The 18,184-nt window shown below is 42.1% G+C and overlaps 1 protein-coding gene across 1 annotated transcript in view; it reads left to right on the forward strand.

Moving 5' to 3' along the window:
* LBR (lamin B receptor) overlaps nt 1-17,253 on the forward strand; it is a 38,511-nt gene extending 21,258 nt beyond the window's left edge. The window contains exons 5-14 of the mRNA XM_040351379.1: nt 2,677-2,827; nt 4,897-5,090; nt 6,179-6,233; nt 7,682-7,876; nt 9,839-9,942; nt 10,963-11,088; nt 13,143-13,311; nt 13,958-14,038; nt 14,146-14,268; nt 16,031-17,253. Coding sequence (XP_040207313.1) covers nt 2,677-2,827; nt 4,897-5,090; nt 6,179-6,233; nt 7,682-7,876; nt 9,839-9,942; nt 10,963-11,088; nt 13,143-13,311; nt 13,958-14,038; nt 14,146-14,268; nt 16,031-16,191 — 1,359 coding nt within the window. The 3' untranslated portion in view covers nt 16,192-17,253. The remainder of the gene's footprint in view (nt 1-2,676; nt 2,828-4,896; nt 5,091-6,178; nt 6,234-7,681; nt 7,877-9,838; nt 9,943-10,962; nt 11,089-13,142; nt 13,312-13,957; nt 14,039-14,145; nt 14,269-16,030) is intronic.
* Nucleotides 17,254-18,184: the final 931 nt, after the last annotated feature.

The following is an 18,184-nucleotide window of genomic DNA, read 5'->3' on the forward strand; positions in this document are numbered from 1 at the left end:
GGATGAAGCTGACCTCCTGATTGTTTCCATCCGAGCCATCTTTGGCAGACAGGATCGGATTAGATGGCGGCGGGTGTTGGCAGACATGCATCCGCCTCTCTGTAGAAGAGACTGGGGGGTCTGAACAGGTCTGCATGAAAAACTGACAAGCGCACCACCAGCAAATTTTCTACCCCCAGGACTCAAGTGGGGAAAAAGACCTGGACCGCCAATTCAACACTACCACAAGGAACCACATACTTGGATTCACACACAAATCTTCCATCTGCTCTAAGACTCAGGAAACCAACTACAAAATTCTATCACGATGGTATAGAACCTCGGTAGTACTACACAAGTTCTTTCCGACAACATCTGATCTATGCTGGCAATGCCAGTCAAATGGACACTAGTACACATTTTTTGGTCTTGCCCCAGAATAACGCACTTTTGGCAGGTGGTCCGCACAATAGTACAAAAATGTACTGACCATACAGTCCCGGACGACCCAGCATTCTTCCTCTTGCATGTGTCGAGCATCCTAGAAACGAATATACAAAACATCTTTGATCCGACATCTACTTGATGCAGCCAAAGCCTGTATCCCACTTCACTGGAAATCCCTGCACCCACCTTCTATTGAGCTGTGGCTCATGAAAGTGGAGGAAATTTAAAAAATGGAGGACCTCGTCCTCGGCTCAAAACAGACAGGAGACATTTTCCAAAACATGGGAACTATGGAACATATTCATATACTCAGATGAAGGTCAGGCCCTGAGAGGAGGTATCCTCCACCTCAATCGTACACGCCATAGTACCCTTAACCAATTCCCCGACTGGCGCGACACACCGTCTCCTGGGAAGACGCTGAACGGGACCTCGTACCACTCCATCCTCGTGGGGACTCCCGCCCCAGCCCCCCCATCCTATATCTATTCTCTGTTTTTCTAATACAATAAAACCATGGATTGCGAGTATAATTAGTTCCAGAAACATGCTCATAATCCAAAGCACTTGTATTTCAAAGTGATTTTCCCCCATAAGAAATAATGTAAACTCCAATCATTAGTTCCACAACCATTTATTCATAAGTCCTTCCGTTTATAGTCCATATTTTTTTTTTTTTCACTTTCACATTTTTTTTTATTCAGTTTTTACATTTTACAACTCTTCAAACATACAACAAACTTAACATTAGTGTATCAAAATGTATAATTATACATGCCTTTACATGCAATCCCCAATAACATATAAAAAAAGAAAATACTTACAGGCTAACACATTAAAACATAATAAGAAAAGCAAAACCCCCTCCCCTCCTCCCTCCCTCACTCCTCTGAACTTTCATCTCCCATCCTATATTTTAACCCCCTTCATTCTATACATCATTCTATATTCTATCTGAATAGTCAAAGAAAATACAGCCAATCCTGGGGTTATTAACCACGGGCCCCAAAGCTTAATATATCCGGTGTACCCCTATTGTGATAGGCCTGTCTTTCTATTAATATTGTCCCATTTACTTGGGAACACCACTCCTCGACTATTGGTACACTGGGGGACATCCATTTTCTGGCTATTAGCTTACGGGCTATGAATAGCAATCTACCGATTGCGGTTACCACTTCCCTTGAATATAGCCCTTCTTTCAGATACCCTAATAAACAGGTTTTCAGATCTAATTCTATCCAAATATATAGTCCATATAAAAAGATTATAGCAATGTGATAAGTTGTGTAACCAAAACATGTCCATCCACAAATGGAAGGCTCCACAAGGGGATTAGAAGCAAAATACAGCAGGAGCTACAGAGCATAAAAGAGAAGAGAGGCGCCTCTAAGTGTAGCAATATGTTGCAAAATGTTGTACCTTCATTAAATGTAACCATATTTCTACACTTGGAGGCGCCACTTCTTTTTTTTTTTTATACTGAGTTGTGACATGACACTACTCTTATATTGTAATCAAGTCAAAATGTATTTAAAAATTTAGCTCATCTTGCAAAACGCTCTCAATCCAAGTTACCCTCAAACCAAGGTTTTACTGTATTTCATTTTCTATTTATTTAGTTTTATTTTTATTACATTTTTATAATAAAACTCCTTTCATGGGGAGAAAAAAACTGTGGGATCGATCCCATGGGACCACTCTACCCCACCATTGTGCCTTGGAGAGTCACACATAGTTCTTCTTCAAGATGGTAGACTCAGTGGCAATACTACAAGCATAGCACAGTTATACCTTTTGAGTTGCAACAGGATGTAAAAGACCCAGAATTTCCATATGACAAAATCATTATTGAATACGGTGTGTAGTTGTGTTACACGTGTCTCGACTGTAAATCACACGTTGCACTTCTGTAGATGTATGTCATTATCTGTATTATGTAACATTGTGGTCCATGTGGACCTCTTTCCCAATATAAATAACTTAAAGGAAAAACTGACAAGCGGACCTGATTGGATCGCCCATGTAAAAGCGGCCTAAACCATACCCTTATTTGGAAACGCCTGAAGTCGATCATTTGGCTGCCCAGGCCTCTAATGTATATTTGCAGTAACTCCGTAGCGTTTAACTTTTTATCTCCATGGTATACATACTTTCTTTTTATCTTTGTCTTTAGCTCTACTTGTGTGTGTGTGTTGTCAATATTTTTATTTTTGAAAAGCTAAAAAAATTTATTTTTATTTATTACAGGAGAAAGTGGTGGAAGAGCTTGTGAGAAGTGAGAGAGTCTTGCGGTATAAGCGTAAAAAAGATGATTACATAGAAAAAGAATCAAACAATATAGAAGTTGTTAAAGCAAAGCCAGTTGAAGAGCCTCGATTGGAGTTTGGAGGTGCAATAGGCAAGTCTTTATTAAAACTGACTTTTTTTCCCCCCAGGGGTCTCCAAACTACGGCCCTCCAGTTGTTCAGAAACTACAATTCCCATCATGCCAAGTCATGTCCGTGAATGTCGGAGTTTTACAATGCCTTATGGCAGTGGTCATCAACCCTGTCCTCAGGCCCACTAACAGGCCAGGTTTTATGTATTACCTTGGGGAGATGCAGACTAGAATACTGCAATCTCTGAGCAGCAAATTATATCACCTGTGATGTATTTCAGTTATCTTGCAAACCTGGCCTGTTAGTGGGCCCTGAGGACAGGGTTGATGACCACTGCCTTATGAGACGTGTAGTTCTGCAACAGCTGGCGGGCCGTAGTTTGGAGATCCCTGCCCTACACCATAAGAATGATCATAGCGGCTGTTCCGCTGCTTGATGATTCTTACGGGCGGCGAAAGTGGATGCCTCCCCCCGCCCTTCCAGCCGCACTCCGGTGCTTCTACCGACTCACTGGCCCCGGTTGTTGATCATAGAGATTTCTGGTGGACGAGATGGTCGCCAGAGTCTTTCTATGATTGTCAGAGGCCGGGCACAATGTTTTATTTTTTTATTTTAGGCTTCCCAGCCTAGAGGAGAGATGTGAGGTCCTATTGACCCCGTATCTCACTGTAAAGAGGTCCTGTCATGTCATATTCCTATTACAAGGGATGGTTACATTCCTTGTAATAGGGATAAAAGTGAACAAAATGTTTTATTTTATTTTTTAAAAGTGTCAAAAAAGTAAAGTAAAGCCCTCATACGCAAGTCCCGCCCACATATGAAAACGGTGTTCAAACCACACACGTGAGGTGTCGCCGTGAGCGTTAGAGCGAGAGAAATAATTCTAGCCCTAGACCTCCTATGTAACTCAAAACATGTAACCAGTAAAAAAAATATAGTGTCGCCTATGTGGATTCTTAAAGTGGAGGTTCACCCTCAAAAAAAATTCTGACATCACATGGAGTCGAGCCATCCTACCGACAGAATGCCAGTGTTTTTTTTTTTTCTCAGCACATACCTCATCACAATTTTCACCCCTCCGGCAATCCCACGGGACTGCGCTTCACAGGTTGCCAAAAAACCCGAACGTCGGTGCAGTTCTATACGGCGCCTGCGCACCGACGTTCGTGGTTCTGTCGGCAACCTGTGACGCGCAGTATGCGCCGTTCGGAAGCCTGTCAATCACAGGCAGTGCTTGGGAACGCCCAGTCCCGCGGGATTGCCGGGGGGTGAAAATCGTGATAACGAGGTATGTGCTGAGGGAAAAAAAAACCAAACACCGGCATTCTGTCGGTAGGATGGCTCGACTCCATGTGATGTCAGAAATTTTTTTGAGGGTGAACCTCCACTTTAAGTACAGAAGTTTGGCGCCATGCCACAAATTTTGCAGGGTGACATGTTGGGTATCTATTTACTTTGGCATAACTTCATCTTTCACATTTATGCAAAAAAATTGGGCTAACTTTACTTTTTTTTTTTTTTTTAAAAGCATGAAACTTTTTTTTTTTTTTTGTTTAAAAAGCATTTGAAAAATTTCTGCACGAAAACCTATTTTCTAGGGTCTCTTAAAAAAAAAAAAAAAAAAAAAAGTTTGGGGGTTCTATGTAATTTTCTAGCAAAAAAAATATGATTTTTACATGTAGGAGTGAAGAGTCAGAATTGGCCTGGATGCAAAGTGGTTAATCGTTCTCCATGTGTGAAATCCCCAAAATGTTTTCCATGTCCTTCTGACTTTCACATAATTGTACCTTGTGTATAAAATGAAAAATTTATTATGACCTGAGGAAATGTTGATGCCAATTTATAAATGGAGGACTTAAGGACCTGCTGACCATTCCATCAGAAAATGCTACCTGCATGGCTGTCAAGGATTTACATTTTTTGGGGTTTTTTCACTTTAATTTCCTGAATGCGTCATATGGACTGTGATTATGAAGTCAGATCTGGCCAGCCAATTAACATTTTCAGATTTAGGTAGCAAACCATAGTAGCCTTCTCTAATAAACCTGTTTCACAAGCTAATTTTTTATTAATTTTTCTTCTTTTTCAGGAACCTTTCTTATGACGCTGTCTTTGCTTCCATTGTTGTCCTATTTGCTGTACCATTGTACTCAGAGGAATGTGTCACTCCTAAGTTTCTACCCTCAATGGTCACTGGCTGAATTGTGGAATCCTACAGTTCTAGGATATTTTACTTTGTGGGTGCTTCTTAATGTAGTATTCTACCTGATCCCCATTGGCAAGGTGAGGACTTTACAATAGTTATGTGAAATTTAGATATGTAAACTTAATGCGGTAGTAATGTCTTTTTGAACTTGCAATCAAGCTTACCTGTAGGTACAATAAATATCCCCTAAACGTACACCGCTTAGGAGATATTCACATCGGCAATCGCAAACGACCTCACCTGCACATGCGCAGTGACACTGCATTCATGGCATGCAGTATGAAGTGGAATGCAGAGCACTGTGCCGCAACGGGTTCCCACGCTCATGCGTGGGAGAGATGTCATTGCGACTCTGGCCATTGAAACGACTGGAGCCCGCAAACACGGGAGGAAGACCAGGTGGAAACGGAAGTGCCAGGAGAGCTGTGACAGCACTGCGCTGGAGGGCTCTGTTTGCAGGGGTGTCTGTCATAATGTGCTAGTATGCGGTGCATTCCAACTTTTGTCTGCATCACATAAAGTAACTAGTATAAAGAGGACCTGAACTCTGGAAGCCAAAAACACAAGCAGACTACAAAGGACCAGTATTGTTGGTCTCCCTGCAGCCTCTTTCTTCTTACTGACTTACTATGCCTTGTTCTGTGTCTGTGTGGCAGTGGTCATCTCGGTAGAGACAGAGATTTGCTTTCTCATGTCAGAGCTGATCACTGTTATATCACCAGTCATTGGTGTGATAAAGAAACCGCACAAGAGTGGTAGGGAAAAATTTATACTGCAGACCCTCAGGTAATGCTTCCTCTCCAGCAAGCAGTGCAATAGTAACATCAGCAAATCTCACTTTAGTTCTAGCAGTCAGAGGCAGCAGTGCCTTAGATGATTTCACACTGAAAATATTCAGCTATGAGGTTCAAGGCACTGACATGCCTGGGCACAGTCACAATTTAGGAAGAGCAATGCTATACTTGTAGGAATTCAAAACAAAAGCTAAATCTTTCAGGGTACTATTTGGCACAATTGCCATTTCTAAATGTTCCCTAGAAAAGAGCAAATCTGTTTACGTTCAGGTCCATTTTAAGATCACTTAAGCCCAGTTTCCAGAGGTGGTGCTGAATAACCGTTTTGCGAACAGTTTTAATTTTATGTTGACTTTTTTTTTTTTTTTTAGATTGCATATGGTGTGCCCCTTCCAAACGGGAAAAGGCTGAAATACAGACTACATGGTAAGGTTCTTGTATTCTTTCCAGTAATTGCGCTTGTCTCCTGATCTCTTATTTTGAGCCTGTGGACCATAGACTTTTGTGTGTATGTATGTGTGTGTGTGTGTGTGTGTGTCATTATATAGAATTCTCATCAAAGGATAGAATTCTCTGGAGCCAGTCGCTGCAGAGCCTTAAGAGTAGAGTTGGTGGCTGTACACGGTTGTTTTGGAAGTTTCTGGCACAAGTTGATTAAGAAGATTTCAGTCATTTATTCATAGACCGTTCTGTTTTTAATGAAACACTGACTGGACTGCATATAAACTCTATTAGCTGGATTCAGGTAGGGTGGCGTAATTTTGACCCGGTGTAGCGTATCGTATTTAGGCTATGCCGCCGTAAGTCAGAGAGGCAAGTGCTGTATTCATAAAGCACTTGCCTCCTAAGTTGTGGCGGCGTAGCGTAAATGGGCCGGCCTAAGCGCCCCTAATTCAAATGAGGAACAGGGGGGCATGTTTTATGTAAATGATTCGTTACATGACATGATTGACGTTTTTAACGAACGGCGCATGCGTGGACATATCCCAGTGTGCATTGCTCCAAAGTACGCGGCAAGGACGTATTGGTTTCGACGTGATCGTAAATTACGTCCAGCCCCATTCACGGACGACTTACGCAAACGGCGTAAAATTTTCAAAATTCGACGCGGGAACGACGTCCATACTTAACATTGGCTAGGCCAACTATTTGTTCGACTAACTTTACGCCTAAAAACGTCTTACGTAAACGGCGTATCTTTACTGCGACAGGCAAGCGCAAATTCATGAATCGGCGTATCTCGCTGATTTACGCATTCTAGGCGTAAATCGGTGTTCACGCCCCTAGTGGCCGGCAGGACTAGACAGCCAAGATACGACGGCGCAGGCCGTCGTATCTTAGCTACATTTAAGTGTAACTGAATTTGAGAATACACTTAAATGTACGACGGCTTAGATTCCGAGTTACGATGGCGTATCTACTGATACGCCGGCTTAACTCTTTGTGAATCTAGCTATATGTATATAGGAATTCAAATTACATATAGGATGTATGAAAAACGATCTTCTAAATGGTAGTATGCTATAGCAAATGACCAGCATTGCATAAACTTGGATCCATGATAAAGAAGTTTAGTAAATGTGTTCTTCATATTTATTTCTGCTTGTTAATAATCCAAAGTTAAGGAGGCATAGACTTTATCTTGTTAATACACGTGCAGCATCACTTACCTGTCTGTGGATCCACAGTCCACATGAATACAAATGGCCCACCAATATTCATGAAGGACAGCCATGTCATAACTGTGCTGCCAGCAAGCTGAGCAAAGTATCAGATCTGAGCAGATCTTTGACAAGCTCTTTATCAAATGTAGTCCTTGGCTCTGGATTTTTTGTATTGGACACAAGTATCTAATGATTGTTTTCTCCTTACAGGACTCCATTGTTTGCTCCTGGTTTCTGTGGTGGTAGCAGCGCTTTTGTATTATCAGATCGATCTGATTTACATATACGAACACCTCCATCAGTTTGCAGCTGCAGCTACTTTATTCTCTGTCGTCGTAAGTGTATATGCATTTGCACGTTCATATAGAGTCCCAAAAGAAGATCTTTCCGAGGCTGGGAAATATGGTAGGTTATTTTTTTGATTTAACAAGCTGGTTTCTAAAGCGCACCCTTTCTTCTTTGGCTTATTAGAGAACATAAACCATAATTCACATTTAAAAGCAATTTACTGAGACTTTATTTTAACTGTCCCCATCTTGTTTTGTACTGCTGTAAGTACATATTGATACTTTTTCAAAGAGAAGAAAAACTTCCAGGTAATTTATAAATCTGTGGTCTGGAGCATGGGCAACCCCTCTTTTGGACTTCCCCTTCCTATCGGGGAGTAATCTCTGCAGGTTTATATAGAAATCCCTGCAAAGGACACTGCATGCTCCACACCACTGCTTAGAAATGTGACATAAAATGCAGGCATCATGTGGAGCAATTTACTGTGGTATTCTATGGATTGCCGTTTCTGATTTCTTATCAATTTGCCTTTTTAATGTTTGTATATGCATATTTACTCTTGTTTTTTTTTTTATATATATATTTCCCAATGTTTATGGCTTAGAAATGTTGTAAAGTGAACCTGTCATGAGAAAAGTATGTGGAAGCTGCCTTTGCTGGTTCTCTTTTAAACAGTTGCCTTTCTGTCTACTTTTGACACATAGCTCAGGACAAGTGTGCTGTAAATGTGTCCCGAAATCTATTTGTTCCAATAAAAAGACTCCGGAAGCACTAAAGCAAAATATTAGCATGACAGGAAATGAACATTCTCAAAGGAGAGGTCAGCAAAGCCAGGCTTCATGCCTTTTATCATGAATCGGTTACTTTGCTATTTCTTTGTATAACTGCTTAAAAGATGCCCAGCAACAGACAGTTATTTAAAGCGGAGGTCTGGCGACAATACTTTTTTTTTTTTGTCATTCTGACACTTTCCCAATCATTAAATACTACTCTTTTTTGGTGTTTTAAATCAGCTGCTTTTCGTTTTTGCAATGAAGATGTTATAAAATCCGAACCTGGCCGTTCCCATCTTGCTTGTGGGCATCTGAAGCCCATTCGATGCATTAGTCAAAAAGCCTTCTGTGCAGCAGCCCCCCTTTTTTCTTCTCTGAGCCCACACATTCCAGTGATGTGCACGCGCACAGCGGCTCCAGCTGCGCTGCCTGTCCTCATTTGATAGATAGCAGCAGTAGCCATTGGCTCCCGCTGCTGTCAATCAAATCCAGTGACTCTGGGCTGAGTCCTGCTGTCTGTATCGATAGATGCAGCAGCGGGATTCAGGAGCGTGCCTGCATGGGTGCCCCCAGGGAAAGTAACTCTCCGTGGGAGCAGGCGATGAAGGGGAGGAGCCAGGAGCGCCGCCAGGGTACCCCAGAAGAAGAGGATCGCGGGCTTCTCTGTGCAAAACCCTTGCACAGAGCAGGTAAATATAACATGTTTAAAAAAATAAGAAAAATGCAACCTTTACAATTACTTTTAGTGCCAGTTCACACTAGCGTGATGCAGGAACCAGCACGATTCCAGTGCTGGCTCTCGTATTGGATAGGACTTGCAGTCAGTTCACACTGCCCTATGTGAACCGCTGCGGGTGTCAGTGCCAATTGTCAAATGGTGTAGGAATCAAATTGCACCCAGTGTGAACCCCCATATCATTTAGGTCAGCGGCTGCAGGAACCGACCTCGTGGAAGACAACTCCTCCATGGACTGGGTTGGGATTGAAACACGAGGCTCTATCCTGAATAGAGAACAATTCCATGTTGGAAGTCTGCTGGTGTGAACCGGAGTATCTGTCTGGTTGTGGCAGACTAGGCGGGGATTCTGAGCTGCCAGCTCGTTCAAAAACCTCTAAAGTAGGTTGAGTGGGAGTAGGTACCCGCTCCCAAAAACAAAACACTCAGTGTTAGAGGAAGAGGAGAAAAAGTGGAAGCTCCCTTTTCAGGTGACGTTCCGCTTTAAATGCTGGAAATTTGTTTTATATTACCGATTTTTATGTTTCATTTGCTTACTGTGACTCAGTCTGACATACTTCCTTATTACAGGCAATTTCCTCTATGGTTTTTTCATGGGCCGAGAACTTAACCCTTGCATCAGGAACTTTGACTTGAAGTATTTTACCGCCATTCAGCCTACATTTATTGGTTGGGTAAGTCATGTTTTGTGTGTGTTTTTTTTACCACTTGATCACCGCAAGATTTATCCCCACTTGCTGACCGGGTCATTTTTTGCAATACGGCACTGCGTTACTTTAACTGTGAATTGTGCGACACTGTACCCAAATGAAATGTGTCCCTTTTTCCCACAAATAATTTTTTTTTTTTGTGTTATTTGATCACCTCTGCGTTTTTGTTTTTTCTTTGCGCTATAAACCAGAAAAGACCAATTTTGAAAATGCAATATTTTTTTACTTTCTGCTAATAAACATATTCTTAAAAAAAATTAAAAAATTAATGAATTTAGGCCAATATGTGTTCTGTTAAAAAAAAAAAAAAAAAAAAATGTTATACTAGTAATGGGGGTGATCAGCGACTTATATTGCAGTGGACAGACGGACAAGTGACACTAATAGTGATCAGTGCTAAAAATGATGCAATGACACTGGCTGGGAAGGGGTTAAACATCAGGGGCAAACAAAGGGTTAGGTGTTTTCCTAGTCTGTGCTTGGTTACTGTGGGAGGTGCTTTTGCTAGGGGAAGACACGGTTCCATGCCTTCCCTCCTGTCAGAACTGCAATCTGCCTTTTTTTTTTTTTTACATAAGCAGACCACCGTTCTGTCTGTGGCTGATGGGTCAGCGGGTGTCGGCTGACATAAAGTCCATGAGCAAGCCACTGGCGTTGCCCCATACCCAAAAGTGTCAGATCATGTGTGTGTGTATATGTGTGTATATATGTATGTAATTGTTGGTGCGGACATTTACCAGTTAGTCAGTCTGGCTACTTATGTTGAAGGAACCAATGTAATATGTGATCGCTTAGCAAAACTTCTACAGAAAGAAATGTGAAGTTCAGTTTCTACATGTCTGGATTGACTGTTTTTATTGAAGTATATTTAGTTTTTCTTTCCTGATATTCTCTGTATTCAGGTTTTAGCATGGTTTAAATGCTATTTTAATGCAGGAGGTCTACATTTATAATTTCATACTGTGATCTTTCATGATTTCCTAGGCTTTGCTCAACTTTATAATGCTTTTAGCTGAAATGAATGTCCAGAAGCTCGACAAGCCTTCCATATCTATGATCCTGGTAAACGTCTTTCAGCTGTTGTATGTCCTTCATGCTCTTTGGAATCAGGTAATTCAAAGTTACTTAACATGATTGCTTTCTTTTCTTTTTAAGATGCATGGTATATGATCGGTTTCTCTTTTGAAGCAAAATGTTGTTGTTTTTTTGGGCGCATCCCCCTGCATTTGGAAACAAACATGTACTTTTTCTCCCCAAGGAAATTCTGGACCATCTTGTTTGCACTCTTCTCCAGTGTTCTGCCCTTACTACTGCATTGGATGGTGTTTTTATTACGATGTGTGAGCACCATTCAGTGCAGTAGTACCATGAACTCAGGTTGGCATAATGAGGTAATTCCACTACCTATGGGCTCATAGGTAGTGAGATGGACACTGGCCTAGAGAAATACCATTTGGTGGAGGAGTAGTTCGGACCTTCTGTTGGGGGTATTGCTATGTTAAAGTGACACGGAGCAATGTCCTTAATACACATTCGAAATACACATCCACTAAATGACACTCTAATCTATTTTCATGAAATCATTTCATACTGTTTTTTTCTTACTCTTTGAAACATCCTCCTTGAGCTACCAAATCTCATGTTTCTCCTCACATTAGTTTTTTTTTTTAGAACAGACAGTGCACGTTAGTTGTGGTCATGTGCACACTACAAATCTCAGTCCATGGTCCCCAGTCCATCTTGGGAGCAAGCAAGAGAGAAGAGCAGCGTTCCTGCATGCAGTGGGTCCATGGATAATGAATGTAGCCACTCTAACAGAATATCAATAAGGTGAAAGCCGGCAACATGGTGTGCTCTTGCAAAGCAAGTGACTTATTTTCTACATGTATAAAAACATGATACAATTGATGCCAGTGCCTTTTCGGCTTTTGCAGCCGCCTTCATAGTATGAGTATGCTATCAAGAAGGCTGAAAAAGCCAAAAGGCGTTGGCATCAACTGTATCATGTTTTTATACATGTAGCAAATAAATCCTTTTCTTTGCAAGAGCATTCCACGTTGACGGCTTTCACCTTATTGATATCCACTACCTTGGGAGATGAACGCCCCAGCCAGAGCACCGGTCTCCACCTCCTGGGTATATAATCGCAGTTGAGATTGGGTAACGCCGCCTACATTTGTCTACCCTCCAACAGGATGTTTCATTACAGCAGCAAAAAAGGAATTTAGGAGGAGGCTTGGAGCAAAAAAAGACAATTGAGTGTTGTCGTATGATATATTCTCAATAAAAATTGTGATGCGAAAAAAATGTAACCCGCCATGCCAGTGATAAACTTGACTAGGTAATGGAACCGCCTCCTACAATGCGTTGTGTGTGCGCCTTGAAGTACCTGCAAACACCTGTTCTGGCCATTTTCCTTCAGATTGGGGAAAGATATTGTGCATGTAGACACCTCCACAGAGATCTAGATAAAGTTCATCTAGTCTGGTGTTTTTTCTTTTGATGTGAATTTACTTAAAGCGGATGTGCCATGGGAACAAAATATTAAAAGTCAGCAGCTACAAATACTGCAGCTGCTGACTTTTAATAATAGGACACTTACCTGTCCTGGAGTCCAGCGCCGATCGCAGCAGAGCACGAGCGATCGCTCGTCACTCTGCTGCTCCCCCCGCCATCCACGCTGAGGGAACCAGGAAGTGAAGCGCTGCGGCTTCACTGCCCGGTTCCCTACGGCGCATGCGCGAGTCGCGCTGCGCCCGCCGATTGGCTCACACGCTGTGTGCTGGGAGCCGAGTGTTCCCAGCACACAACGGGCGACAGACGGGATGTGACGGAATGCCCGTCTTTCGCCCGTATCGTGTGGCCGGAAGTGGGTGCAAATACCTGTCTTTAGACAGGTGTCTGCACCCCCCTCCCCCCTGAAAGGTGTCAAAAGTGACACCGGAGGGGGGGAGGGTTCCGATCAGCGGGACTCCACTTTAGGGTGGAGGACCGCTTTAATTGTTAATGCGTGGCTGGTCTCCTGTTTTAGGTAACTTGCCATTTGCCTCTTATGTACTTGGAGAATAAAGGAGAAAAAAAAACACCACCTGCATCATACTTTACAAAATGTTTGTGTCGCTTACTAATGTGTATATTGATTGATCCTGTGTCCTTGTTTCTAGGAGGGGATCCTAACTTCTTTGGATATTGCCTACGATGGTTTTGGCTTTATGTTGGCATTTGGAGGCTTTGTATGGGTTCCGTTCACATACTCCCTGCAGGCATTGTATCTGGTCAACCATCATGTGGATGTTTGCTATTCAACTGTGGCAGCCATTACTGCTTTGAACAGTAAGTTTCCTTTTATTCTTCTGCATTGCAAGTGCAAACTGCTAAATAGATAACGGGAGCTTTGTACATTTTTCTAAGTGTGTGTGGTGTGTTGTAAGTCAATGCAGAATAGAAAATTGTATGACTGAGCTAATCGGCTTCTAGCCTTTTTTTTTTTTTTTTAAATGGCTAGTACTGCAGTGTCTTTACATTTTTACGAGTTTTTCTTATTTTTTGTTCCTAGTTGAAGAGGGTAGAATATCTGCTATAGTGACATTGACCAAACTCTTGGTTCACAACCAGGAAATGGGGCCTGAATTAGCCCAAATTATTGTCTTTCATTTTTGGTGTAAATCCCCCCCCCCCCCCCCCCAAACAATTCTCGTATGATTGTAGCATTGAGATGCTGTCCTGGCAGACACTTTTGTATGGGCCATGGTCTCCAAGTTGGTCCAAACTATGTTACTAACTAAAGCAGTTGCTGTGTGTGTGTGTGCAGTATAAACTTTATGTAGCGTTCCGGCAGAGGGACGGGGAACTTCCAGCTTTATTCAAACTTTTAAAAGTTTACTAAAACGTGGAGTTAGGCTTTAAGCTGGCATATTTATTATGCATTCATCCATGCCTGGTCAGGCATTTATGGTGTTTTATGCTTGGTTTCATTTAGTTCTCGGATACTTTCTTTTTCGACGTGCAAACAACCAGAAGTTTGCCTTCAGGCAAAATCCAGATGACCCTAAGCTTTCACGTGAGTCCAAATCCCCATCTGTGTGTTTTTTTTATTGGTCTGAATCCAGTGCTTGTTCTCATCCAGATTACATGCAGCTGTGTAAATGTTCTCTTTTCTCTCCCTAGATCTGAAAACAATCCCAACTTCAGCTGGCAGTAAGCTGATTGTGTCTGGGCTTTGGGGATGGGTCCGACACCCAAACTACTTGGGTGATATCATAATGGCCTGGGCCTGGTGTTTGCCTTGTGGTGAGTATTAGTGTGACAGTGTTCAGATATTATAAGTTTGGTTCTTGTGGACAGCATAGATGCTTTATTTTGTAATTCACTGTTTTCAGGTTACATGTATGTATGGTTGGTTAGTACTTTGCTTGCCAAGTTATTTTAGAATTGTTAGTTAATCTAAAGCTAAAACCTGTGTGTTTTGTGGTTTTAGTTTTCCAGTTGGATGGTGAGGCTTGTTTTTGCATGGGCTCCAGTAGCCCATTCATTTGAACGAGTTGCTATCTGTGTTTTCTGCAGGGACTGCCATCATGCAGTTTTACGCACCCAACGCTGCATTTTATGATTGGGGGTACCATTAAGAATTGCACCCCACGCATCTGCAAAAGAGCAGCACATTTTGGTTGTGGAAATGTGGGCAGTTATTAATACTAAACCTAAAAATGTTTTTTTACCTTAATGCAGTGCTTGCATTAAGGTAAAAAGCGTTTTCAGCTTGCCTGTGCCCCGTGTGAAGGAGAAGAGATCAGCGCTGTGCACAGCTGCATCTATTCTCCCATTTTCTTCCTCTTCGCAGGGATTAATGGCTCCATAGACACACAGGTCGGGTGTGAGCATGCAGCGTTTGTTTACATTTTGACCATTGATGTGCTTACAATGGAATATTGCCTCCAGCCCTGCTTGGAGCCTCACACTTTGCTTGAAGATGTCGCAGTAAAACCCTACAGTTCTCACATGTGGCCTGGCCCCAATTAATCCTATGGCTGGTTTGTACTCATGAAGTACAAGTCATTCTGTGGGGTAAGGGGACAGCCATTGAAATTAATGACCTGGATGCAGCTGTGTTGTGCCAGCAGTTTGGACCTCTGGAGTGGGTAAGTATTCTGGATGGGGAAGCTATAAAGGACAACTTCACTAAAAGTGAAGTGAATAGAATCACGTTGGCTGTACTTCTGTGGATCAGTTCGTTCTTTCCCTAATGTGACATGCTTTCAGCAGACATCGGGCTGAAGATCGCTGATGTCACAGAGCTGGTCCAGGCTGGTGAAAGGTCATAATTATATGGTCAGGATCCTCCCCAGCAGCCTGGACCCGGCCCAGCCTCTCTCAGCAAACTGCTCACGGGAGCCACAGCCCAGCACTCAAGTGAGTGTGGGGAGCAGAGAGCCGGTGACTGACAGTCACCAGCTCTCTGCTCACGGAGCTCTGAGAATCCGGGCGATCCATCGGTCATCAGCCAGCATGGGACAGATGCTGCATACACCTAGGTAAGTATGATTCTTTAAAATTAAAATCCTGAACTTCTCCTTTAAGCTCTGTTTCCGTATAAGGCAACTCTGGGCACTTCCACAAACCAATACTTGCATGTCCCAGCATGCCCTAAAGCATGGGTGTCCAACCTGCAGCTTTTCAGCTTTTTCGGAACTACAAGTCCCATCATGCCTTTGCCTTTGGCAGTCATGCTTGTAACTGTTTAGCCTTGAAATGCCTCATGGTACTTGTAGTTTCCCAACAGCTGGAGGCCCACAGGTTGGGCACCCATGCCCTAAAGGGTATCCTAAAGCTAAACATACACATTTGCCAAAACAAGGCCTGTCTAATTGGATACAGTCTCAATGTATTTTTTAGTTGGGCCCTTAAGTAACATAATTTTGATTTAATCTGAAGGCATTTGTACAAATCGAATCTAAAGCAGCTACAGACTTGTAGATCTTGGCAACTAGATTGTATTTCTAATTGTAAATGATATACTGCCAGTAATAGTTGAACCCCTTTTCTTCCTTTCTAGGTTTCACCAGCGTTTTGCCATACTTCTATGGATTCTTCCTTACCGCCCTTCTCATCCACCGAGTGATCAGAGTGGAACAGCAATGTAAAATAAAATACGGCCCTGACTGGCAGAAGTATTGTCAGCACGTCCCATATCGCCTAGTCCCTTACATTTACTAGCAGAGCAACTATTGATTTCACAACTGTTACCATCTTTGGATTTTACTCCGATTTGGTGACAAGTGAAATCTGGTTGGCCATGCAGGCTATTGTAAATGTTTGATATTTTGTATATAATGTTTTAAAGTTATTTTTATGTATGCTATAGCAGTACAGAGGGTTTTACATTTCCCACTGACCAAGGAAAGCTATTTTCTACTGTAAATGTATTTCCCATGCTTTGCATTTTCCGTTAGATTGGCTTGGGTGCACATTAAGGATACCTACAAGGTAATGTGCTTGTTTTTGGAGACATGACCTGGGATGGGCGTTATGTAAACTCTTTAGAGATTCACCCTCGTTATTGTCCTGTGACCAGTGAAACAAGGACTGAAAAAGAAAACTACAAATTAGAGTTTGCACCAGAATAGGAATAAGGGGGAAATCTATCAATGGGCAGCATACTGATCTAAGATGGACTCGCCATTACATTGGAAAGAGATCCTCTCCCTTCCTGGTTTGTTTACAAGACTGGAAATCATGAGATCCCTCTAATGGGGCACAAATGCAATAAAAAAAAGGGGCGTTATCCTTCCCTATTCTAAAAAAAAAAATTGAAAAAAATAAATGGCTTTTAGATGTACTCCAGCCCCCATCCCAACTATATGTTGGTCCTCGGCACATTTAAGAAGTAATATCTAAAAAGTTTTATTACAACTTTGCAAGGATTATGTATGGATGAACATAAATTTTATAGATGTGAATATGTATATATGCTCTCTCCTTGGATGCCAAGTACTTGTGTTTTGGGAAAATGACACACATGGGCTTCTCTTTAAATGAAGTAATATATTAATCTATGGGAGAAAATCACTATTCTCTACTACTAAGCCCTGAGATGTGTTCAGTACATTTGCTGGTATTTTAAGCTGCGTTTGCAGCACCAAGATGCCATGCAAGTCTTCTAAACATCTCATTTACTACACTGCAGATGTCTGTAATGTGAATAAATGCTATCCATTCCCTTCAACGCTGCACTCAGCACAGACCTCTTAGCTACCGACTACCGTAAATATAGAAAAACTTTTTTTTTTTTTTTTTATACTAGAAGTTGTGATTGATGTATTATTACAAGTGGACCCTTTTAGGAGCCAGTGAAAACCATTTTGCAATTGGAGAATACAGCCATTCACTTTTCATGGCTTTACCAAAAAATATCACAGCATCCACCGTACATTAATGTTCAGTTTTGTAGAAGAATGCTTTAGCTGGGGCGGGTATTATTGTTTCAGCTTAAGTCCTGGTTCACACTGGTGCCATACGGGAACCAGTGTGATTCCTGTGCGGGTTTCCGTATCGCATCTCACTCGCAGGCAGGTCACACTGCTCTCTGTAAACTGCTGCGGGTGTCAATGTAAAGTTAATGACACCCCCAAATCAGATTGCAGTGCGAACTGTGAAATCAGACAGGAAACGGATCGCATGAGTCTGAGCACTCATGTGATCTGATTCCAGTGTGGACTAAGAGTCCTGCGCCATTTTGGTGTAATGCGATTTCAGGCATACAGTTTGTATCAGACACCACATGTGATCTGCAGTGTCATTGCACCAGTGTGAACCCAGCCTTACTGCCTCTGGGTTAGTATACACCTTGTGAGGTACAGGGTGGTTGCTTCCAGCTGAGCCTTCATGAGCTCTCAAAGAGCTTGTTAAAAACGTGAAACCTTATTCACCAACCCGATCTGTTGCTGCGTCTCTAATACGCAAATTGTGTAAATAAGACGCTCAGAATTTTTTCCCACAAGTTCTACGATACAATAAATGGTGGTTTGTGGGGAGCCATGCTGTGATTGTGCCCCCCTCCGCCACCAACAGCTGTGACATGCCAAGGAAGAGGTTCATTTAATTTTTTTTACTGTGTGGCTTGTTGGATACAAATAATGCTTAAGACCTTTTCTATGCCAACATGTGATCTTACAACCAAGTATTGTATATTTGTAGAAGTTGTATGTTT

This window comes from Rana temporaria, chromosome 4 (assembly GCF_905171775.1).
Source record: "Rana temporaria chromosome 4, aRanTem1.1, whole genome shotgun sequence".
Classification (NCBI taxonomy): Eukaryota; Metazoa; Chordata; class Amphibia; order Anura; family Ranidae; genus Rana; species Rana temporaria.